The sequence below is a fragment of the Falco rusticolus genome, chromosome Z (genome assembly GCF_015220075.1).
Source record: "Falco rusticolus isolate bFalRus1 chromosome Z, bFalRus1.pri, whole genome shotgun sequence".
NCBI classification, from domain to species: domain Eukaryota; kingdom Metazoa; phylum Chordata; class Aves; order Falconiformes; family Falconidae; genus Falco; species Falco rusticolus.
Window position 1 is genome coordinate 56490268 of NC_051210.1, and position 25614 is coordinate 56515881.

The window sequence follows — 25614 nt, forward strand, 5'->3', positions numbered from 1 at the left end:
ACAGTTTGGAACATCAGACAAGGGTAAACTGGAACACAATCACCACCTTGCAGTATTTCTTCTGAAGTGGTGTGGTCTTGAAGTCAGGAGACAAATTTCTGGTCGTCCTTCAGGAAGCCTTTGTTATACCCAGACACAGAATTTATGTGTCTCTTGGTCTTCTGTGTATAGCATAAATTACATGCTGTAGTCTGCAAGTGTTTGTTTACTTTTTTGCCTGCCATAGTTTGCTAGCTCTGCAGAACATATTTCATCATCAATTAATAGTCACGTATCAGTGATTCACAAGTCAGGGAATAATTCTGTGGTTGGAAAACCTGGTGAGTTTACACATAATTTGGCAGACTGTCCAGCACTGCTGCCAGCAACAAGAAAAAAATATACATGAGGAAGCCAGTTCTTTTATGGTTTTAATACAGCTAGAACAGACAAGATTTGAACACCACACATCAGGACAGTCGGCTGCATTTATCTGTATTTTTGTCTGAAGCAGAAATAGATACACTTGATCCAGCAAGGACTTTGCTGAATTTAGAATTATTTAGTGCAATTAGCGACCAGCGAGCATTAGTCCTGTGTTTAATTAAAGGAACTTTCGGCTGCTTAGTATCAGGGTCACTTATTTAATAAAATAACAATGAAAATGTAGAGTTGGGATCTTCTTTCAGGTACATACTTTTCAATGCCTCTTTTCTACTTGTACTGAAAATGCTAGTTATTCACTAGAGATTCAGGTCAAGTCTTCCTGCTCAGCCTCCCTGATGTGTGTGGGAATTACTTAGAGTGACTGATTGCTTAACAATCAATATAAAAATTTGAAAGAATAGCTTGCTAGGAGAGCTGATTATGTCATCTCCATGGAGATGGAGCTTGGATGCAATATCATGTGGAGCTGTTCCAGATGGACTCTGCTCAGTTAGTTTGATACGTGGATAGCCTTGTTCTGGAATCACTATTCTGGTTTAACTGAATTCCTCCTTAAACAGAGGAATTAGTGCACTTGAAATTCATACCTTACCATAGGCTGATGAATTGATTTTTCAGTGTTGGACAAGACTTTTGAAGTATTTGCGAAAAATTTACTCAACTGTACAGAATCTTACACAGGTTTTGTTTAGTTTTGTTCTTAAGTTTAATTCAGCCAACAGGATTATACTGAATACATGGATTTTTCTTAGTATGCAAATAAATCTTCCCCTAGGCGGGGAAACAGGAATTATTAGTAATGTAGTAAGGGTCAAGTAAAGTAAGGAGCATCTACTTGAAAATAGTTAAGAGTTATTTAAAAATGCAGGTTATTTTTCCGTAGCAAGCTCATTTCTGCCATCAGGCATCCACTTAATTTACTACTGTATATTGAAATAGGTCTTGCATTGGCACATTTTAAAAACTTAATGTCCATAGTGACATAATGAGATATCAATAGTGTGTGTGACTGTACCTGAGTGCTTGAAGCTCAAGTTTATCATTATGGTGAAGCAGAATTTTCCCTTGACTTTCTAGATGATTCAGGTTACAGCAGAATGACAGACTAAATATGACGCTTTTATGTGTGATTTGTGGCTGTTACTTTTCAATGACTTTTCTCAACTGTACCCTGGGAAAAGAAAAGCAGCCTCCCAAAACCTGAGTCTAACACATGCAGTTGTCCTTCATTTATGTGGGACACAGTCTACCAAGGCTGCCCTAATACAATGCTATTAAAATTCACCAAGAGTTACACAGGGAATGTATTTGTTCATTGAAAATACTATTTTTTCATTCAGATTTTGTTCTGTTCTGCTCCTTGCTCTTTTTTAACGTGTTATTAGCTTAGTTTATTCATCAGACGTTCTCACTAATTGCTTCTTGTCCCTTCTTTTTTCTCTTTTGCACCTTTCTCATTGTCTTTTGTAAACAGCACTGTAATTTGGTAATTTTTCAACAGCCCTGGGAGACTCTGGTGCAAAATATGTTTTAAATTAGGAGACATAAATTGCACATTCTCAGTGGAATATAGAAACACATGGTAACTCCCATTATTGATGTATTTCTCTCCTTCACTCTAGGTGCGCTTAATGATCACAGACGCTGCAAGACACAAGCTCCTTGTACTAACTGGACAGTGCTTTGAAAACACAGGAGAACTCATTCTTCAGTCAGGGTCCTTCTCCTTCCAGAACTTCATTGAGATCTTCACAGATCAAGAGGTATGTTCAGAAAAGTGTCTTCCATATATTGTCATGTGATGGCAGAGGTTTCTAGAAGACTAAGAGTGGCCCAATGTGTTGTCAGAGTTAGCATCGACAGCCTAATGCTGATGCTCTTTACTCTTCATTATAGTCTTTCTTTCAAAACATTTCTCTAATATACTTCAGATTTGATGTAAATTGCTTAATAACAGAATTAATTTTAAATGTGGGGAATTAAATTGTAATTTCCAGAAACAGAAAATCAAGGAACCTTTTGACAATGGAAGGAGATAGTGCTGTGTTTAAAAGATACATGTTTATCTAAGGTGCACATACAAAGCGGTCAAACTGAACTTGACACCAGATTCTTGGCTGGTGGCACCAAAGTAATAGGTGACATTAAATAAAACAGAGGCTGTCCGTTGGAATAACTGTAGTTTTTTGCACCACTTGCCTGTTTGGCTTCTTTGTAGTAATGTTTAAAATTTGGCCAGTGAAATCTGTAAATCTTGTGATTTTTACATACCAGTAAGATAAGTATGAAATATACCAGTATTTAATGCCATTTTGTTTCATGACTTGTTATTTTGCTTTCTTGCTTAATGTACTGTGTCTGAAAGTTCCCATAGGGCAGGAACCCATAATAAACAAGCTGTCATAATTAATTTGGCTGCTGTGTAAAGTATATATTTAAATAAACTGTATGGCTGCATCCCTAGGAATTTAGTTTCCAAAATTAATTAGGAGCATGTCAGTGGAGTGAGATTTGAAAGTTCAGTGCTGAAAAAGCAAAGTTTGCCAGAGCTCCAGTGCTATCTTATTGTATCCATTTGATCCTATTCTCAAAGCCTCTTTGTTCAGCATATGGTTGTAGGTTGGGGAAAGAGCTGGATTCCTGCTCTCTGAAACACGCATAACACCTAAAACTCACTGGCAGTTTGCAGAGTTACTTTTCTATGAAATTGCAAACCCAAGCTCCTTGCGTCTGTGGCCAATTAGTGACACATAATTACCTTATGACTACATGCAAAACTAAGGGCAAATCCTGCCATTACTGTTAGGAAGTGAAATCGTTGGCTGGAAAGCAGAAGGCTGTTGGTTGGCCATAGGTTACAGCTGTGGAGGGTTTGCCGCAGTGGAGGGTGCAGGGCATACTGCCGTGGGCTGAGTAAGGCTCACTTGGCTCACCTTTGCAGCTGGCAGCAGGCTCACCGGCCAGCCGGCATGGCTCATAGAAGGTGTTGGCTTCCAGCTTATTATTTCTGAAGCTGTGGACTCTCATGGCTTCTACAAGATTTCACAGAAACAAGGAACGATTGCATTTGCCTGCCATACTGCAGTCTGCATATGCAACATCATTTTTTAAAGGGTCCCATTACCAGGAAATTTTTAGGTGGTCTACAAAATGTTAGGAGAAAGGGCTAGAAAAATGTGGTTAGTCATTTTCTAAGTAGAGATCAGAAGAATTTCTGTGCTGTCCTGACCCTGGTGGTCTTGGCAGTGTTAGGTTTACAGTTGGACTCAATGATCTTAAGGGTCTTTTCCAACCTAAATGAATCTACGATTCTATAAGCATGTAAGGTTTGATGAGCGCTGTGTAGAGTTGGTGTTTCTGGCCTCTGCCCATTTATACTTCACTGGACCAAACCTCAAATGAGGTCAAGGATTATGCTTACAAATAAGTAAATAGCCTTTGGGGGATGGTCTTATGAAGTCTGATTCAGAAATCCATCTCTGGCATGCAGAACCTCCTGCAGGCAATGCCTAGAAGTGGTGTTCTCTACTCCTCCCATGTCAGAAGAATGAAGATGTCCCATTCCACTGCCTCTGCAACAGCAGCTAGCATAGAAAAACCTTTCTTTTTACTTTTGCGGTCCAGGGTAGGAAACAGTCTTGTGTTTTCTCTGAGCAGCCAATTTGCTGTTGACCTTCATGAGCTGCGACACCTTTAAAACGAGGATTCCTCAACAGATGTCTCTCTGTGCTTGAAAAGACGATCAGGCTCACAGATACATGTCTTTGCTCCCAGACTGACTTTGAATCCAGGGAAAAGAAGGAGTGGTTACATCTCTTGCCTTATCAAAAAGCATAAGCAGTAGACCCGTTGATACCCTTGGTGTCATCATTTGAAAAGCAAATCTGTTGAGACCTTTTCTGGGGCATTCCTGAACTTGCTACTCCTAATAGATATGATCTGTGTCTGGTATAATTTTTCTCCAACTTTTCATTGGCCTGCATTACCAGTGGCTTAAACTGTCTGCATTGTGTGTGCCCACTTTTAGGGGAAAAGAATGTTAGAACTTAGGAATACGAAGCAGAAATCCAAATAGTTGCAATATAAACTGGAGAGGACTAACCCCAAACCTTGACCCGGTATATTCACTAGCCCAGTGTATTACCATATGATGTTTTTTATCTAGCCAGAAAATTGGCCCTACATTAGAAACAGTCTGTACTCAAGTTATCTCCTTACGTGTGCAACAGACTTGGATTTATTCATCCAGAGGAAGTAATCTTTTACAATTTTTGTCTGTCCCTAATAAAGCGTTTTCAACCCTGATCAGAGACATAGCATAAGGAGTCCTAAATTCATTTCAGAGCTGTGGTCTCTGCTGCCCTCTTTTCTTATTTCTGCAATAAACAGCAGGAACATTTCTCCTGTTCTCGTCTTTCATTCTTTTCATCCTTTTCTCCTTTTGTTTTGTCTTGCTTTGTTTTTTCCTTTGCTCCTTTTCAAACAAAGCCATGTCTGACAAATGGGTGAGATTTATTTATAGTCCTGTCAAATGGTTTGGATTCGAAGTAAGGCTGACAAAGGAAGATAGAAAGTATTTATTTTCTGCTTTATTTAGGTATTGCTTGGATTATTTTTCTTTGGATAACAGCCACTGCATCTTTGTTGAGTTTTATTTTTGGTAAATGCTGAAAATAAATTAACACCAAGAAAGGAAGTTAGACATACACACATGGAGGCCCAAAGGGATCTAATATGATCAAACATAATTAATTTTTTTATATACTAATTTCTTCTGCTGATTCATCTTGTAGTCCAAGACTTCCCAATTATTCAGCTGTAGCATAATCTGTATCATCTTTATGGAACCTATTCTTACATCTTGAACTGACAATTGAGTCTTTGCAAGGAAAGTTGTGGTATTTTGCACGATGATGAGCTGGCATATTTTGCACTGGTGTTTTATGTCTTAATTACTTCTTCAAGGAAGTAGTTTACATAATTTCGTGGTCTTGTTGTTAAGAACAAATAGAACAGGAAGGGAGTACATTAAACCTAATTGTCAGTAAAACAAAATGTCAAAGTATCTATGGAACTGCCCAAGTTTTAAAATATGTCATAACTTTTCATGTTTGTTTTTCTACCGATCTGGGACCATCAAATACTGTTTTTCAGTTCAGACTGGAACAGAGCAACAGCTCTTCATATGATGGCATAGAACTTATTTTCTGAGCCTTTATTTTAGCAGTTGGTTTTGGTACAAGCATGTTATAAAATACTGTTAAAATTAATGGAGTTGTTCTAGATTTCAGCTTCTGTGGTCCATGAGTTTAAAGTCAAAATAATGACAAGATCATTTTTAACCCTAACACTTTTTTTCTGGTTCTTTCTTCAGCCCATAATCTCAGAAATACAAAACTTGTCGCTGTTTGCATTTCTAAAACAATAACTCATTTCTTAGTGTTCTGGAAAACTCTCCTGCAGTCAGTCGTGCTGATGAGGGAGCACTGCTGGCTTTTCAGGAGCCAGCCTTCAGGAAGGACTGCAGTAATAATGGTGTGGTGGAATACATCCCGTGAGAGAAGGGGTGAGGAAGGTGGCTGCCCGTGAGAGGGTGCTGGCCTCCTTTGAGTTGCAGTTACTCTCTGCCTGTTAGGAGGATGTGCTTTGTCCCTTAGATATTTGACTGGCTCTTCTGGATGGACTGTGGCAGCAGGGAGGCTCATGAGCCAATGGTAGAGATAGTGGCAGCATTAGCTTCATAGTCCTCATACCCTCTAATTATAAAAGCTTGTACCATCCATCTAGAAAGGGTGGAGGAGAGAAGAGGGAACCTCTGGGTACTGTCGCAATAGAACCAGGAAAATGTCCTTCTTTTAAAAAAATACAGTAGTAAACTGATTGTGGTAACAGATTCCTGTAGCTTCTAGGACAGGCAGTCACCAGTGCAGAAGCAAATGAAAATGTTTTATCTGTAATCAGTAAATATTATGGTCTGACCTAAATCATCATTAAAAAATGAATTTACATGCATCTTCTTGTGTTTTTGTTTTACAACCCTAGATTGGTGAATTATTGAGCACCACACACCCTGCCAACAAAGCCAGCCTAACCCTCTTCTGTCCGGAGGAAGGGGACTGGAAAAATTCCAACCTTGACAGACACAACCTTCAAGACTTTATTAACATTAAACTTAACTCAGCTTCCATATTGCCTGAAATGGAAGGACTCTCTGAATTCACAGAGTATCTGTCAGAATCAGTGGAAGTGCCATCACCTTTTGACATTTTGGAACCTCCAATCTCAGGAGGCTTCTTGAAGCTCTCCAAACCCTGCTGTTACATTTTCCCAGGGGGAAGAGGGGACTCTGCATTGTTTGCCGTGAATGGATTCAACATGCTTATTAATGGAGGATCGGAAAGAAAATCCTGCTTTTGGAAGCTTATCCGGCACTTGGACAGGGTAGATTCCATTCTGCTCACTCACATTGGAGATGACAACCTGCCAGGAGTCAATAGCATGCTTCAGCGAAAGATAGCTGAACTAGAAGAGGAACAGTCTCAAGGGTCTACCACCAACAGTGACTGGATGAAGAATCTGATCTCACCTGATTTGGGAGTTGTATTCCTTAATGTACCTGAGAACCTGAAGAACCTGGATCCTAACTTTAGAGTGAAAAGGAGTGTAGAAGAAGCTTGTTTAACTCTCCAGTATTTAAATAAATTGTCTATGAAACCAGAACCTCTTTTCAGAAATGTGGGAAATACCATTGACCCCATTGTTTTATTTGAGAAAATGGGTGTTGGCAAACTTGAGATGTATGTGCTTAATCCTGTCAAAAGCAGCAAAGAGATGCAGTATTTTATGCAGCAGTGGAGTGGTACTAACAAAGATAAAGCTGAATTCCTGCTACCAAATGGCCAAGAACTAGACATTCCATTATCCTACTTCACCTCTGTCTCATGCCTGATTGTGTGGCATCCAGCTAATCCTGCAGAAAAAATAATCCGAGTTCTGTTTCCTGGAAACAGCACCCAATATAATATTCTAGAAGGACTAGAAAAACTCAAACACTTAGACTTCCTTAAACAGCCAATGGTTACACAAAAAGACCTAACCGGCAACATCGCTAGTCCAGCTGTGAAACAAGCGAAGCTGAAACAGCGAGCAGATAGCAAGGAGAGTCTCAAGCCTGCTGCAAAGACACCACCAAGCAAGCCTGTCAGAAAAGAATCTAAAGAAGAAACACCAGAGCCTGCAAAGCCCAGTCCGGCACCAGAAAAGCCTCAGAAGCTGGAAAGCAAAGAAAAAGTTACAGTTAAAAAAGAGAAACCAGCAAAAGTGGAGACTAAACCTACAGTGGTGGAAAAAGATATAACAAGTAAAGAAGAACAAATATTAAAATATGAAATTCCTGAAAAACAAGCTACAGATGTAAAACCAAAAGGATCAAAAGATAAGTCAGTGAAAAAGGAAAGCAAAGCAAAACATGAAGAAAAGAAGGAGGAAAGAGAAAAACCAAAGAAAGATATTTCTAAAAAAGAGGAGAAAACAGCCATCAAAAAAGAGGAAAAACCCAAAAAAGAAGAGATCAAGAAAGAAGTTAAAAAAGAGGTGAAAAAGGAAGAGAAGAAGGAGACTAAGAAGGAAGTAAAGAAAGAAACTCCACCAAAGGAAGCTAAAAAGGAAGCTAAAAAAGAAGAGACAAAGGAAATTAAGAAGGAAGAAAAAGAAGCCAAAAAGGACATCAAAAAGGTTCCTAAAGAAACAAAGAAGACACCTGCTCTTTCCACTGAAGCCAAAAAGCCAGCAGCAAAGCCTAAACCACAAAAGAAAGAGGAACCTGCTAAAAAAGAAGCAGTACCTGCTGGAAAGCCAAAGGAAAAAGGAAAAGTTAAGACTGTGAAGAAGGAGATCAAAGTCAGTGGAGCACAAGCTGCCCTTGCAGCAGTTGGAGTTGCTGCCACAACTGTAGCAGCTGTAGCAGCTGCAGAAATTGCAGCCCATGGGAGCGAACTTGAAGCAGAGAGATCCCTTATGTCTTCACCAGAGGATTTAACAAAGGATTTTGAGGAATTAAAAGCTGAAGAAGTAGAAACAACAGAAGAAACAAAACCTCAGGTTGCACTTATAGAGGATGAACTGAAACTCACTGGCACGGTGCAAAAAGAGGCCCTTGAAGCACAAAGAGAAAAATTAGATGAAGGACCTGCTGAGTCCTCTGATGAAGGCATAACTACCACAGAGGCTGAGGGTGAATGTGAACAGTCACCTGAAGAATTGGAACCTGTGGAAAAGCACAGGGTTGATGACAATGAAAAATTTGAAGATGAGGGAACTGGCTTGGAAGAATCGTCTGAAGCAGGAGATTATGAGGAAAAGGCAGAGACGGAAGAAGCTGAAGAACGAGGTGAAAATGAAGAAAAGACACCACTGGACATCACAAAACCTTATATGGAGGAACCAAGAAAAACTGAAGAGAGCTCAGAAGAAATAATGGCTGAAGCAGATGTTAACATCAAAGGTGAAAAGTATGTTGAAAAGGCAGATTATGAGGCATCAGATGAACGGGCTGAGGAAGACAGGGAAGAAGCAATAGAAAAGGCAGAAATGGAAGAGACTGAAGAAGATGAGGAAGACAAAGCAGAAGACATCAGAGATGAAGAAGAAACTGAAAAAATAGAAGCTGAAGAAGATTATGTGATGGCTGTGGTAGACAAAGCTGCTGAAGCTGGTGAAGTTGAAGATAAATATGGCCTACTTATAATTACACCAACAAAATGCTCAGAGCCTCAGTCTCCAGCAATTGAACCAGCCTCTTCTATCCATGATGAGACATTACCTGGTGGTTCAGAAAGTGAAGCCACTGTTTCTGATGAAGAAAATAGAGAGGATCAGCCTGAGGAATTCACTGCTACTTCAGGTTACACACAGTCTACCATTGAAATATCCAGTGAACCAACTCCAATGGATGAAATGTCGACACCCCGGGATGTCATGAGTGATGAAACTAACAATGAGGAAAGTGAGTCACCCTCTCAAGAGTATGTGAACATTACCAAGTACGAGACATCACTGTACTCTCAAGAGTTTGGCAGGCCTAAACTTTCTCCACTTCCAGATGCTTTTAATGGATTATCTGAAGGATCCAAAACAGAGGCCACAGAAGGTAAAGACTACAATGCCTCAGCTTCCACCATCTCACCACCCTCTTCATTAGAGGAAGACAAATTCTGCAAATCTGTATTCCATGATGTATACCGGCAAAAAGAAAGTGAAGTCCAAGGCACTGCCAAATTAGAAATCAAAGAATCCTATCAAGAAGATGTTGCTGGAAAACGTAGTCCAACCAAGAGTCCAGCTGACAGTTTGTCCCCTCCATCACCTGTTGCCAGAACACCACTGAGTGAACGCAGTGTGAACTTTTCACTCACTCCCAATGAGATCAAGGTCTTGCCTGAGCCTGTCCCTGTTGCTGCGTTGCCTGTTGTACATCAAGAAGTTGCTGAAGAGCACTGTGCAAGCCCTGAAGATAAAACGTTAGAAGTAGCATCTCCCTCACAGTCTGCTGCTGGAAGTGCTGGCCACACACCTTATTATCAGTCTCCCACTGATGAAAAGTCCAGCCAGCTTCCCTCTGAAACCAGTGAAAAGTCAACAGACGCTCCTGTTAGCTTTGAATTCAGTGAAGTCAAAGATAAGTCTGCAAAACCCAGAATAAGCCCTATGGATGAGCCTGTGCCAGATTCAGAATCTCCTATTGAAAAGGTTCTCTCACCTCTACGGAGTCCACCACTGATAGGTTCAGAGACCACTTATGATACATTTTTGAGTGCTGATTTGAAGTCTCCCACCAGAGATTATGGAAGTTCTTCTCAAGGGAAACCTGAAAAAGAAAAATCACCTGTTCAGATGAGCCCAGCTTCTGAAGCTAGCTCTGGGGGCATTTTCCAAGAAAAACAAGATGAAAAAAGCGTGGAGTTTATGGTAATTAAGGATAGCTGCAGCCTAGAGAGGAAAATGGAAGATACAGAACCCAGCAGCTCCCAGTCTTCACTGGTCTTGGATGAGCGGAAGTTAGCAGGTGATCTCTCACCTACTCAAATAGATATCAGTCAATTTGGCTCTTTAAAAGAGGATGCCAAAATGTCAATTTCTGAAGGCACTGTTTCTGACAAGTCTGCAACTCCTGTTGATGAGGTTGTAGCTGAGGACACCTATTCCCATATAGAAGGAGTAGCTTCTGTCTCTACAGCATCTGTTGCTACTAGTTCATTTCCAGAACCAACTACTGATGATGTATCTCCTTCCTTGCATGCTGAGGTTGGGTCTCCCCACTCTACTGAAGTTGATGATTCCCTTTCCGTGTCTGTTGTACAGACACCAACAACTTTTCAGGAAACAGAAATGTCTCCATCTAAGGAAGAGTGCCCAAGGCCCATGTCAATTTCTCCACCAGATTTCTCACCTAAAACCGCAAAATCAAGAACACCGGTGCATGATCACAGATCTCCTGAGCAGTCAACTATGTCCGGAGAATTTGGTCAGGAGTCCCCTGAGCAGTCTTTAGCAATGGACTTTAGTAGGCAATCTCCAGAATATCCTACTGTAGGCACTAGTATGCACCATATATCTGAAAATGGCCCAACAGAAGTAGATTATAGCCCTTCAGATATACAGGAGCCTACTTTTGTGCAGAAGATTTCCCCTGTGGAGCAGTCTTCTTACTCTCAGGAGAAAGATATTTCAGAAATTATTTCAGTTTCTCAAATTGAAGCTTCATCCTCAACTTCATCAGCTCATACACCTTCCCAGGTGAGTTCACCACTGCCAGAGGAAACTTTTTCAGGTGCTGTTCCACCCAGAGATATGTCGTTACATTCTTCTTTTACCTCAGAAAAGGTGCAGAGCCTAGGAGAAAAGCTGTCACCAAAGTCTGACCTATCTCCATTTACTCCAAGGGAATCTACTCCTCTGAACTATCCTAGTTTTCCGGATTCATCTCCTGCAATCTCAGAAGTGGTATCAGCTAGTCAAACACCTTTGTGGTCACTACAAGTGTCCTCTGTCAAAGCATTTGGTTACCAGGAACCCGTAACAAAGTACAGTCCAGAAGCTTTACTCAGCCCAGAAAAAGAAGATTCAGAGAAAAGCAGCAGGTCACCAGAAGAACTTAGTTATTCTTATGAGGCTACAGAGAAAACCACTAGGTCACCAGAGGATATTAGCTACTCCTATGAGGCAGCTGGAAAATCTACTAGGTCACCTCAGGCTATGGCTTACTCCTATGAGACAACCAGGAAAACTACTAGGTCACCTGAGGCCACTGATTATTCCTATGACATAATTGCAAAAAATATGAGGTCATCTGAGGCCACAGATTATTCTTATGAGGTGACAGGAAAAACCGCCAGGTCACCAGGGGCCATGGATTATTCTTATGAGATGACTGGGAAAACCACCAGGTCACCAGGGGCCACAGATTATTCCTATGAGACAACGGGGAAAACCACCAAATCACCTGAGGCCACAGGTTATTCCTATGAGAGAATTGGGAAAGCTACCAGATCACCCGATACCATGGATTACTCCTATGAGACCACAGGGAAAACGACTAAGTCACCAGAAGCCATTAGCTACTGCTATGAGACAAATGGGAGAGCCACCATGTCACCAGAGGCCATGGTTTATTCCTGTGAGACAACTGGGAAGGCCTCCAGCTCGCCTGAAGCCACAGATTACTCATTTGAGACAACTGGGAGAGCCACCAGGTCACCTGAAGCTGCTAGATATTCCTATGAAGCAAGCACACATTTCACTCCAGGAAAATCGTTAGCAGAATCCCATCAAGATGTTGACTTATGCCTTGTGTCCTCTTGTGAATATAAACATCCAAAAACTGAACTTTCACCCTCATTTATCAACCCAAACCCCCTCGAGTGGTTTGCAACTGAAGAACAGTCTCAAGATCCAGAGAAACCATTAACTCAGTCTGGGGGAGCTCAGCCACCCTCGGGGGGAAAGCAGCAAGGGCGGCAGTGTGATGAAACCCCTCCCACGTCTGTGAGCGAGTCTGCCCCATCTCAGACAGATTCGGATGTTCCCCCGGAGACCGAGGAATGTCCTTCCATCACTGCAGATGCTAACATTGACTCGGAAGATGAGTCAGAAACCATTCCGACAGACAAGACAATTACCTACAAACACATTGACCCACCACCTGTCCCAATACAAGATCGCAGCCCTTCCCCTAGGCACCCTGATGTTTCCATGGTTGATCCAGAGGCTCTGCCGGTTGATCAGAATTTAGGTAAAGCTTTGAAGAAGGACCTCAAAGAAAAGACAAAGACAAAGAAGCAGGGTACCAAGACCAAGTCATCTTCACCTGTTAAAAAGAGTGATGGTAAATCAAAACAAGTGGCTTCACCAAAGCCAGCTATAAAAGAATCTTTAGACAAAATTTCCAAAACAGCTTCTCCAAAAAAGAAGGAGTCTGTGGAGAAGGCAACCAAAAATATCTCTAGTCCAGAAGTAAAGTCTCGAGCAGAAGAGAAAGATAAGGACACCAAGAATGCGGCAAATACAACATCCAAGTCAGCAAAGACAGCAACTACAGGTAAAAACAGATAGCACTTCCCTAGTGTTGAGATTTTCTTAGTTGTTGCAGTGAAGTTAGTTTGCCTTTTTATCAGCTGAGAATGTGGTTTGTAGCAAATCCCCAAAGTCCAAGTTTTAAATATAAATCCAGCATGTAAAGGCCAATTTAAATGCATGAAACCCACAAATTTAACTTTCTTAATCTGAGAAACTTGATGTGTCAGTTTGCTCAGATAGTACATAAAATATAAATAACTTAATACTAGCTATCTAAGCTGTTAATTAACAAACAGAATTAAAAGTACCACTTTTGCAGGTGAAGTGAAATCAGTAGCAAAGTATACTGCTTTATTCTGTCTAAGAAACAAGTAGGCACAATGCCCTTAACATCATGTGGGATGTAAAGGTATTGTCAGCCACTGGATGCTCTTATTTGCTGGATTAATTTTAAAAGGAGTATTTTAATAAAGTATAGCAGTAATAAGACCGCTTCAAGTGAACTAAGTATGTACATCACATAATCCAGTTAAAGTCTTAAAACCGTCAGTGATGACTAAACGTACAGAAAGTTAATGCCATTTTGAATGACTGTTGTGTATTCTAAGTAGTAATAAAATATGAATTAGATTACCGAAGGAGCCATTGTGTTAATCTCTTGTTTCTAGCAGATCTTGTTAGAGAGTGTCTGGGTGATACTTTGATTTTGCTGTTGTCAGGACTGATGTTCTGTTGAGAGCTTTTTGCAAGGAGCAGGTCTAGGATTCAGTACAAACAAAGCAGCATTCAACTGTCTCTAGCTTCCCCATTTCAAGTGGTCCACTGTTCCTTTGCTACACCATCATTTACATATATCTGTTAGTGGCTGCCTTTCAAAGCAGCAGTATAGTTCCTCATGCTGTACATTTCTCCAGCACTTTAGCTCTAGATAAGATTCTTTGTCCTTAAAGCATAACTCTCAGGCAGGGCAGAAGACAAGGATCTATTTGATAATGACATCGAAGTACAAAAGGCAATGTGTGATATTTTATCCAGTGTCGGTATCCACAATTCAGAAAGGTATGTCACAGAGATTTTATGATGATAGATGATAAAAGATTTTGTAACACAACCAGTAGTAAAAACTCTGTAATTCAGGAAATCGTATCGTATCACAATGCTTATTTGGCATATTACCCTATGATGAACAGCAGGACATGCTAGACAACTGTAATGGACTTTGCTGGCCTTACAGTATGTGACCCTAAATGGAGTGTATTGCTCTGATAACTGCTTACTAAGCTTTTTCCTCTGTAACAACATGAGAAGGCTAATAGAACATAAATGATCATCATCTGGATAAAATAACTGGTCAAATCCTGATTTTCAGTTCACACTATGATTCAGTGCATAGCAAAGGCTGCTTGGGGGGGGGGGGGATAGTGTATTTCATGTGAGTGTTTAAACTTTGAACTTTCTTTCTTTTGACTGAAGCTCTTCTTAGAACAAGTACTACACTATGTACAGCGGCAAAAACACACTTCCCCCTACTTTTTGTGATAAGTGGCTGATTTGCATACGCAAATAAGGATCCAGCAGGCAAACAAACACTTGTTCTCAGTTCCCTCAAGCAATTGCTTTACAGGTTTCTCTGTCCTCCCAGGTTCCTCTTTGACTCTTTTTGTGTTTACGTGTAGTAGCTTCCTGATGCACCTATAAGACAGTCTGAGCTACTGTGTCATGCTATGTGCTGATACCCCAAATCTCAGGACTGCTTCAAATCTGCATGGCTCCCTGTGCAAACCCCAGGTTTTATAATTTGTGTACCCAAGACTTTCAAAAAGCTGTACTTCTTAAAATAAAACTGGAAAATAATACTACCATTTACTGAATGGCAATTCTGTAATCACAGACCTGCATAGTAATTGTTGTGTAATAGTAGATTACTGGGAAAGGTTCAGTCAGTCTTTTGTTATGTGGTAGTGAGGTTTTTTTGTATTATGTAGTTACAGTTGTTCAGGGTTTTCCTCCCATTACAATCATAATTGAGACACAACAATTAGATGTCATTAGACAACAAAGCATGTCATTAGATGTGGGAGTGTAACGCCATAATAGGACACACCTCATCTCAGCAGTTATAACAGTAATTAATAAATGCATGTTTTTAATCAGCCTGTGATAACAGTCTTTTGTTGTTTGATTTCCAAAGGACCTGGGAATACTAAGGTGGCAAAATCCACAGCAGTGCCTCCAGGACCCCCGGTGTATTTGGATCTGGTGTACATTCCCAACCACAGCAATAGCAAGAACGTTGACGTTGAGTTTTTCAAGAGGGTGCGGTCATCCTACTACGTGGTGAGCGGGAACGATTCTGCAGCTGAGGAGCCAAGCAGGGCTGTTCTGGACTCCCTGCTGGAGGGCAAGGCACAGTGGGAGACTAACATGCAGGTAGGCCCTTTACTAGTATCTCTACCTGCAAATTTAACCTACTCTGGGAAGCCAACTAGGAGAGGTCAGAGTGCCTCTGGAGTGGGTAGCAGCTGCCAGGGAATGGGGTCCCCAGGCTGGGCACCTTGTTTCATTGGTGATGTGAGAGGGCACTTGAGAAAAGCACAAAAATGCACCAGATTCAGCCACTCCCCCATTTCTGGCCCTTCTGACCTGTCCCTGGTGAATAAAACTGAGAGCTGGTTTACAGAGCCATTTAGCTGTTTCATCTTCGTTACTATACCATACGCGATCCAAGTTTGGAAAGACTGCAGTTTGTAAGTTGGAAAGAAAAGTGAATGTTTCGTGGTTTATATGGTAATCACATATGCTTGGAAACGTCATGTGCTTTTCCATCATGATCAATAAGTAAACAAAGTATCTGGGCATAATCTGAAGAGCTACCAGTGCAAACTACAGCCTGCTACTTCTCTGGAAAGCTGCATCTCAGCACCTGACAAAACCAAGGTTTTATTTTATTACACTGATTCTTCGCAGTCATTTTACCTTACCTGCATATTTATTTATTTCCTTTTATCTATCCATTTATTCAAGTATTTATTGCATAAAGACCCACTCTCTCCAAAAGAGAAACATACTTGTTGGCTGGGGCTTCTCACAAAGGTATTTTTCTTATTAGCTCTTTCTGTTGTCCGTTCCTCAGGACTTCTCCTGTTTTGTGTTGCAGGTGACCTTAATCCCAACCCATGACTCAGAAGTGATGAGGGAATGGTACCAAGAGACCCACGAGAAACAGCAGGATCTCAACATCATGGTTTTGGCAAGCAGCAGCACTGTTGTTATGCAAGACGAATCTTTTCCCGCATGCAAGATTGAACTGTAAGAACGAGACCACACACCACAAGATTAAACTTTGTTTCCAGAAATTCTTTGGTTTGAAAACACCTTTTCTAAAAATTCAACCCATGTATTTCAACTGCTGAACTATATACCTGCCAAATGCTATACTGTGTCACAGTGATGCAAGTCACTAATATTTTTCAGTCTTTGCTGATTGCTGAGGGAAATAACAGTATTCCTGTAGTAGGGTTCAAATTACTGCAAAAATACAGATCCAGTTTCCTCTCCGCTGAACATTTGGAAACCATGCACTAGCAACCCCAACTGACTTCTGCCAGGTAGAGGCATTTGCCCTCTAAAGAAACACAAAGAGAGAGAAAGAGAGAGAGGGGTAGGAGGAGAAAGTAATAAATAATTAGATCTGCATTAGTCTTACGGCAATAGATGTATCGCTTACTGCAGTCTGCTTATGCTTTTACATGAAAATAAAGATCTACATTTGTATCAATCTGAGCTATTGCAAGGGGGATTCTTTTTTTACGGAATTAAGTTAGCTGGAAAATAAAAAGAAACGGAACGTGGCTAGGAAGGGATGTACAACCTAAACACTCATCAGCAGTTTTCCACTTTAATTTGAACTCCACACACTGACATACCATAACAATCATAGACCAAATATGCACACAGTCTGCACCCCATCCAGAAGTCTAAAATCTTTCTTTCAACATGTAGAATTGTTGGTCTAAGACATGCTCCCAGTGAAAGTCCACTCGCTCCAGCCAGAACTGACCAGTCCACATGCTTGAACACCCATGTCCACTGTCGATTAACTGAAGCAAAATACCAAAGCAGTCAGGAGTACATACAGTAGACAATTTGCCTTAGAAAGTGACTTGAATGTACAAAGAAACTTGATGCACTTATTTTTTAATGTTGAGACAGCAAATTTATAAAACATCTGTGTAGGATCATAGTTACACCAGTAAAGAAGTGTGAGTGTGCATGTGTGGTATGAGAAACCTATCTGACTGGTCAAACAGCTTGGTGCTATGAATTATGTATGTTAGTTATGTGAACTCTTCATTGATGTACTTGGATAACTCAACTAGGCAAGATGAGCATTTTTCTGAAAGCTTATTTTGTACTGTGGAAACAAGATTGATGTGGTGTCCAGTATCAGAGTTACAAAACTTAGCGAAACGTTCAGAATGATGAAAAAGGTCACCTGTGAGCCTGTACAGTATTCAGCCTTCGTTTGTCTTACCTTGTTTTATTTGTTTAATTTAAGAACAAATATGGGAACAAATGTACAGAAACCTTTTTTTTAGTGCTGCGTGAACTTTTAATAGACAAATTTTTAACAAATGTTTTCATTTACAGGAAAATGCGAACAAAAATTTTCAGGTGAAGGCAATTTTTTTAGTAGTTTTGTAAGATAAATGAATAATGTTGTTTAAGATTCTAGTGAGAATGGATATTGTGGTAAAATTTATTGAAAATAGTCAACTGCCAATACCTTGGGGGGGGGGGGGGGGGGGGAGGGTGGAAGGGAACCCTGGTACTAAAATTAATCTATTGATGATGACAGGAAATGGGATTTGAAAAGTTGATAGCCTGATACTTACAAGAGTGTAACCTACGTTCTCAACCCTGAGAAGATCCTGAAAAAACATAGAATAAGCAATAAGCTAAAATAAGTCCCTTCCTTTTCCTTTCCCTTTCCCTTTCCCTTTCCCTTTCCCTTTCTCTTTCCCTTTCTCTCTCCCTTTCCCTCTCCCTTTCTCTCTCCCTTTCTCTCTCCCTTTCCCTTTCCCTTTCCCTTTCCCTTTCCTTTCCTTCCCTTTCCCTTTCCCTTTCCCTTTCCCTTTCCCTTTCCCTTTCCCTTTCCCTTTCCCTTTCCCTTTCCCTTTCCCTTTCCCTTTCCCTTTCCCCTCTTGTTTCTTTGTCTTTTTCTTTTCCTTCCCTTTTCCTTTCCTTGACTCTTCTTTTGCTCTTCCTTTCCTTTCCTACTTCCTCTCCCCCTCAGTTTCTTTCTTTAGACTGCTTGCAGAGGAACAGCATCACTGTTCTGTGATTTAAGTTGGTTTGGGTTTTTTAGCCTTAGAAGTTTTACCCCTATTAAAAACATCTTGTGATACTGTAGAAGGTTTGCAAATCTGTATTTAAAGAAGGCGTAAAGGCCTCCAGAATGGGGATATGTGCTGGTCTGTATGATTCACCACTATGGCTGGTGTGAAGTTTCACAATGACTCAGTGACCTCATTTTACTTTCTTTACTTATAATTTATTTCAGTTTTACATTGTTAGGATATTTTTGTTTAATAGGTATATGTTGCGCTCCTAATTTTTATGAGGTTTTTTTTAATACTGCCTTAGGGTCCTTTAAATGTGGGCTCCTGAGGCCCATTTAATGCTGTGAATGATTGTCAGTTGTTGTGAGTTTTGATTTATTTTTAATGTCTCCTCTTTTTAGGTGTTTCTAGCAATGCTGTTTTATTTATTGCTATGCCTTTTAAGTTGGTAAGAATAACTCAGAATGACTATGGCATAAAAGGCATGTGGAAATGTATTGTGAAAACAAGCATGTTTTCTGGGCTTATAATCATTTACTTAAAATTGCTTTTGTAATACATGGTCTACAAAGTTACAGGCAAAATGTCTGGCAGAATAGTTGTACTATTTTTACAATTCTTCCGCTTTGTCTACTTTCTTATATTGGTCAGATTTCAAACTTTTTGGAGTGGAGGGGTACAGATTTTCTGACAATATCTGAAATGGTTTGTATCTGTGCTTCGGTAGAAAATCTGTTGTGCGTTGGTCCTGAGACTAATCTCACTTACACCTCTTCCTCCTGTGAATCAGAGGAATTTTACTACAGTCAGGGAAGTTACAGTCATTTGATCCTATTGTACATGAAATTGGAATCAAGCCTTTTGTGTCCCCAAGCAAGTCTGTGATGGCTCAAGCATTTATTTTAATAATAATAATAATTATAATTACTAAAATAATATTAATAATTAGATAGCTACAGCTGATCTTAAAATGTACGTTCAGTTTTTTGCTGCTACAAGAATATTAAAACCCCAGTCTGGCTATTTCTGAGGTATTGTAATGCCTGTTCCATCCATTCCCTTTCAAATGGCAACGGTGCCCGGGTGCAACGCAGCGATGAACTCCTCCATTAGCTCCTCTTGCCCTTAATGTCTTTCCTGCCTGTGGAACTAATCTAACTGTGCTAGTCCCAGTACTACACAATTAGTTTAGTGTAACAGTCATCAAAATGTACCGTGTACATTAATGATGAGTGCTGTTGATCAGCATAGATTTCTAGGAGCATGGTTTGTTATTGATTAATTACAAAGACTCAATATCTGAGTGTAAAGGACACTCCATTTCCATGACGGTATTATTCATGAATAACAGCATCCCCAGTCATGATCTTTATGATATTACTATACTGCTTCATATAATTCAATGAAGAATTAACTTTGGAGATCCCACCGCACTCCTGAACTCGGGCAGGGCCTCTCTTGCATGCCTTTTCAAAGTCCTGTGGTGGGCCCGACTTCATTGACCTCTATTTTCACCCCATCTTTCAGAGAAATCACTTCTGATTTTTTTTTTTTAGATTTTTTTTTTTTACTTACTTTACATACTGTGGTGAATGGAGATAACTGTGTATATGAACATTGGGGTTTTTTAATTGTCTATGATAGCTTATGCATTTTAGGAATTCTGGTACTCATTTACTAAGATTTAATCAATTTGCTAATTGAATTTTCAATCCCTCCCACCACTAGCAAGTCAGCTCCAAAGAGCACTTACTGTGCATTTGGGACATTTCTATCATATGCTTCTCTTTGTTCATGTCGCCAGAGGTTCTTGCTCAGTAATGATGTTTTGAGAGAAATAGTAATTTTGTTGGACTGGATTTACTAGAAAAGGAAAAATGTTTACACTTGAAAGAAACTGTAAGCTTTCATCTTTTCACTTACTAATTGAACAAAACACTAGAAGCAACTAGGGGTAAGCATTTCTTAGGATGCAATTATATTATTCACCTGATTTAAAAATGTTTGGTATTTAAAAGAAAAAAAGTCTGTTTGTTGTGACTCTACAAAAAATCTAAAAAAATTAAGTAACTAAATAAAAAAATGACATAAAAATATAGAAAAAAAATTTCAAAAGCAGCTTCTCCACACTAGACTAGCAAGGAGCTCCTCAGATGGCAGGAGCTACCTCTTCAAGACTGGGCTGTGATCACGACTGTAAAAAAGGAAATCTGAAATATGCTTTCACGCATTTGCATGCAGCCATTATCTTCCAACCTATGGAAAGAAAGTCTTGTTGCTGGCTGAGAAGCACCTCACACACCTCCTCTCTCTTGTTCTGAATGGTGTTTGTGTCAGTCTGCAGCTGTGTATGGTATTATGTCTTATAATCCTGCATCACTTCTATTCTATCCAGTCATATCTAATGTAGAAAATTAGTTTCCAGTGAAAGTAATATGTAGTGCTTTTATGATATTTGTGTGCAATATCCCCTCTTCCATTGAGGATATTTGATGTAAAGGAAACAAACTCAGTTCCACAATAAAATACAAAAGTGGTAAAGTGGTGTTGATATGTTTCTTGTCTTTGTGTATGTATGTATTTTTAAGTTTTCCCTTCAGTCATAGTTAGCTACTACATGGTTTTTTTCTCAAAAAAACAATGACTATTTAATGCTAGACAAGAATCAATCTCTGCTTAGAAACTGGAAAGTAAATGCGAAAGATTACTTTTATACCCTGTGGCGTAAAACATTACCATGATGTACCATGACGTGGCTTCTTTTTGTTGTTCTCATTTCTGTACCCCTCAGCCCCATGAGAAAACACCTCCTTTTCAGCAAGTACATGTTCAACGGGCTGTGTCAGAGACGATACCCAATGAAGTAACATCAAACTGAGCCCACCCTGGCTTGGAAAAGAGGTCATTTCCAAAGCTGTTGCAGTTTTACAAGAGTGCACAGCTTGTCTCCAGTGGACATGGACCCTTCCTGACTGCCGCCGCCCAGTAATCCCAGTGCCGTTAAAGGGATGTTGTAAGATCAGGCTTTCTGGCTGTGTAGTTTTGCTTGCCACTGTGACGCCTGCTGTGGTGAGGTGCAGCAGCCAATACTGATGTTTTTTAGCTTTAGTTTTTATCGGGAGACGGTAAAGACATGAAAGCAGGTAGAGGCTGGGACAGCAGGGAGCGAGGGGTGCTCGTTCCCAGAAGCAGTGGACCTGCAGGATTTCCTTCCTCTCAGGCAGCATGCTGTCTTTTTTTGTGGGCCATTACCCATCTCCAACATCTAAGTTTTCATTTGTAATTTCTAATGACAATAAGAAATACCATGCTTGGCTTGAATTGGGCTAAGCGTGGCAAAATAGAGGCAAATGAAGACCAGATGAGGAGAGTTAGCTGCTGCAAATCTTATTATAATCCTGCATATGTGTATGTCAAGGGTTTTTGAGCTGTTGTGGTAGAGTAGCCTGATGCCACTTAAAATATATTACAATGATTGCCCAGGTCAGGCTTCAACCCGAATCATTCACCTGCAGTCGCAAGGTGAAGTTCTGGATTTGCACTGGTGGGACCACCCACGCTGCCTGTGGGTAGGGGCAGGGCAGCCTGGTCTGTAGTGTTTGGCTTGCTGCTCCCAGATGCCAAATGGAAGCTCCTTTCTTCAACACAGCTGCTGAGGAGGAGAAATTTTATTTACACTAGTGTTGTTAATGAACAAATTCAATCGGCTTGTGAAGTACTTCAGATGGCATGAGAAAACGATAGTCCCTCAGACCTTTTTGGTCTATCTACAAGGGATCTTTCTTGTGGTGTCCTAGACCCGGAGACTGTTTGATACTGATTTCCAGTGTCCTGTGGTTGGGAGGAAATTGTAGCTTTCTGTGGTTCCTAGGATGGGGTGAAAAGATGTGTCCAGAGGTCCCTTGAGTAATACCTATGGTAGCCTCTCATACAGCTGACTCATTCCCAAGCACTGCAGCAAAGCTCCTTGGCTTCCTAGAGGGTGTCTCTGGACATGCAGTACTTCTGCTACATGAGCACTGCCCATGTCCTTCACTGAGCTAACGTTTTTTGGCTACTTGTGGTCCCTACTTTCATCTCCCAAGATATGACCAGTCTACACTACCATGAAGCCCCCAGGACATTGTCCTCTGTTGTGTTCTGTGTGCTTTCTTCAGATTCAGCCCAAAACCACCAGATGCTGAGTGCCCTCTGTTTACCAAGGTGTTTGCTGGTTTTCAACTGCATGCTCGGCATCATTTCCACCAGAAATGAAATACTGAGGAGAACTAAAGAACTAAATCAGCAGGCACTGCAGTCTGCACAAGCTCTGTACGCGGGTTCTCACAGATCCTTACCACTCAATGTCGCTGCTTCTCTGCAGTTCAACAACTCCAGCACTGCTGGCCCCAGTGTGAATAGCTGGCGAGGCAGTGGTGGAGGCTGACTGTGCATCTGCTGCTAGCTTCACTGCCAAAATAATTACATGCCGTGACTTACCCATCATATTGCAGCTTGGGCCATCACCTGTGCTTGTGAATTATACAAAAGGAGATAAGTGAAATGGATGGAAATTATGTCCTAATACAAACAAAGCTAAATATACATATCAATATCTAGATACACTGAGGTTTTACCCTGTACATGTCTTACAGTCCAGAAATTAATTCTGACTGAGCTTTTACAAACTTTATGTTACCTCAGCCCAGCTGTGTTACTGTCTTAGCTTAAAGAGTTAAAGGTAAACTGACCCACAGAGTCACTTAAATACTTCATATGAACCCCCTGGAGTGCAAGTCAGTGTTTCCAGGAACAGTTTATGGTATCCAAAGATGTAATTATAGCAGCAGTTACCATGTGTAAGGACCAGAACAGGCCTGAACGTTTCTTTCCCAATTCATTTAAGGAAGGAACTGTCAGGATTTGCAATATACAAGATATATTGAAGGCTGAATTTTTTCCTGGTAATCTAATGTGCTTGTCAATGGGGCTCTAATGCTATTTCTGTGCCTGGGGCATCTGCAATTTAGAACGGGTTGAGTGGACTTCAGTTTATCAGAAAAGGTTAAGAGCAGCAACAGCGTTAGTACTATGCAACTGCTAGCTGAGTTTGGTGACAACTCTGTGATTACTATAAGAGATATATATATATATATATTTCCATGGGGGGATTGACCCAGAGTAGATGGCCCCATTTTCTATCACATTTAGTATCTCCAGTTACTCTTGAATAGTTTTGTCACTAATTCTTGACCTACACTTCATTCTCCAGTTTTATTTTGAAAGAGTCAATATCCCAAGTTCAAGTTGTTTGTCATTTATGTCATCAGCAGTTTCTCTTCTACAATCAAAAAGCTTTGTTCTTATCTCAACATTTCCTATCACTAAATTTATGGGAATGTAAATTTAACTTTACTTTCCACAAATGTGTTCAAATACTCACTAGAAATAAATTTTGCAAGGTTCCATTGCAGTTTCCACATAAGCACTCCCAGCAAAACCAGCAGCAGTGCTTGCAGAATCAGATGCTGTTAGGTGGGCCATCTTGCAAAGTCAAGGGTGCAGTTCCATTCTGTAACTATGACTCCAGCTTCCTGAGGAGGTGGGGCAAGACAGCACACTTGCCAACCTGTGCCCCAGGCTGTCTTCTGCCTGTCTCAGTGGCAGCAACAGCTGCTTAGGTCAGAAAGCCCCTTGCACCAGCCAACATTCATTTGCAGCTGGGGTAGGTCATCCTTCTGGTCCCACAGTTTTAGGGTGACCAGAGTGCCCTGGGACAGACCAGCCAGCAGCTTGGACAGGCCACTAAAGGAGGGACCAGGTGCTTGAAGCTGTGAGAAGGGGCTCAATACCAGTGCTGTGTGTTGGACACAGCATCTGACCATGTCTGAGAGCATCCCGTAACCTTACCTTGGCAAGGTCAGGTGTTACCATAAATAGGGCCCACCTGTGCAAGGCTTCAGGCAACATTTATTTGAGCTGCAGGGGAATAAACATGTAATTTTCTTCTTGTGAATAATGGATAAGAGCCTTCACTGCCTCGCTGGAAGCGTTCTGCCAGTGACACTTGTGTGGGAGGAAGAACTGCCTATTTGCTTACCTAATCAGCAGCACATTTGGTATCTGCCATGGATTTCAATTGGGAAGCTTCTTTTTTAACTGAAATTAAGAGCTTTCAGTTAAAAGACTCTAAAGTGCTGTTTTTTTCTCCTAAGAGCAGCTGAATTCATGCCAACACACCAAACAGGCTTTGCATGTCTGCTGGTTTCTGTTTCTTTTGGCTAGTGTTGAGGAGAAAAGGGTCTCTCCCATACCTGGGGAACTGCAGAGCTGTTAACACTGCCTAGCATGTGCAAGTCTGGCAGTGCTGTACCAGAAGCGTTATCACAGGCAGGTATTATCACAGAAGGTTATCACAGGCTGCTCATCACCTTGTTTGCTCGCACAGCTCAGTGACCGTGCATGCAAGTGTATAGCTTCTAGCACTGGGAGATCTTACCCTGCCTTTAGCTATACAGCCACCAGGATAATGAGTAGGGAAATTATTCAAAATCTGTCACAAAGAAATATACGGACAAGGGAGACATTGCAATAGCTTTAATCTAAATCACAGCCGTAGTCACAAATGAAAACGGGATGTGAAGCAATATTTCTAGAAGAGGTGATCCAAAAAAAGGCGTTAGTGTTGCTACCAAGAAAGATTTCGGTCTGTCCTCTCCAGCAAATATTTTGTCAGTCCCATCCACATACAGAAAGGCCTAGGCAGCCGTCTGAAACAATGCAGCAAGGAGCAGCATTTCAAAAAGCTCGAGTGTCCTCGTGAGGAAGTGCTCACTGGGTTGTGAGCTTGCATCGAGCCAGTACCAGGACACAGGGCTGGACAAACTCGGAAGCTTTTTGTATTTGTAGATCACAAAAGTTGGTTATTTTATATGCATATATACACACATCCACATTCTTCCCTTAGCATCAGAGCTGATATTCAAGCTACAGAGTAAAAGCTGCTGTATGACTTTGCTTCCCCCCTCCCCCCGCCCACTTATAAATGCGGCCAGCTGCATCACAGCAGGTGATGGATGGCTATCAAGGAGTGCACACAAAGCCACCGGCATCCATACAGAAGGGCTTTTGACTACCTGGGGCTCAGTTTCACTCCTAGGTGTTGCTACAAGTGTCCCTCAAACTTCTTCTCAAACTTCTTTTTCAAAGTAATCCAGCAAGCAGCTGAAAAACAGGTTGTGTGTGCAACATGATTTATGTAATAGGGCAAACAGGTCCATCTTACTTTCCCTGG

The 25614-nt window shown here is 40.9% G+C and overlaps 1 protein-coding gene across 3 annotated transcripts in view; it reads left to right on the plus strand.

Moving 5' to 3' along the window:
• Nucleotides 1–16825, plus strand: part of MAP1B (microtubule associated protein 1B) — a 70614-nt gene extending 53789 nt beyond the window's left edge. For all 3 annotated transcript variants that reach the window (XM_037374137.1, XM_037374138.1, XM_037374139.1), the window contains 4 exons: nt 2049–2189; nt 6469–13021; nt 15191–15429; nt 16157–16825. In XM_037374137.1, the coding sequence (XP_037230034.1) occupies nt 2049–2189; nt 6469–13021; nt 15191–15429; nt 16157–16312 (7089 nt within the window). In that variant the 3' untranslated portion in view covers nt 16313–16825. The remainder of the gene's footprint in view (nt 1–2048; nt 2190–6468; nt 13022–15190; nt 15430–16156) is intronic.
• Nucleotides 16826–25614: the final 8789 nt, after the last annotated feature.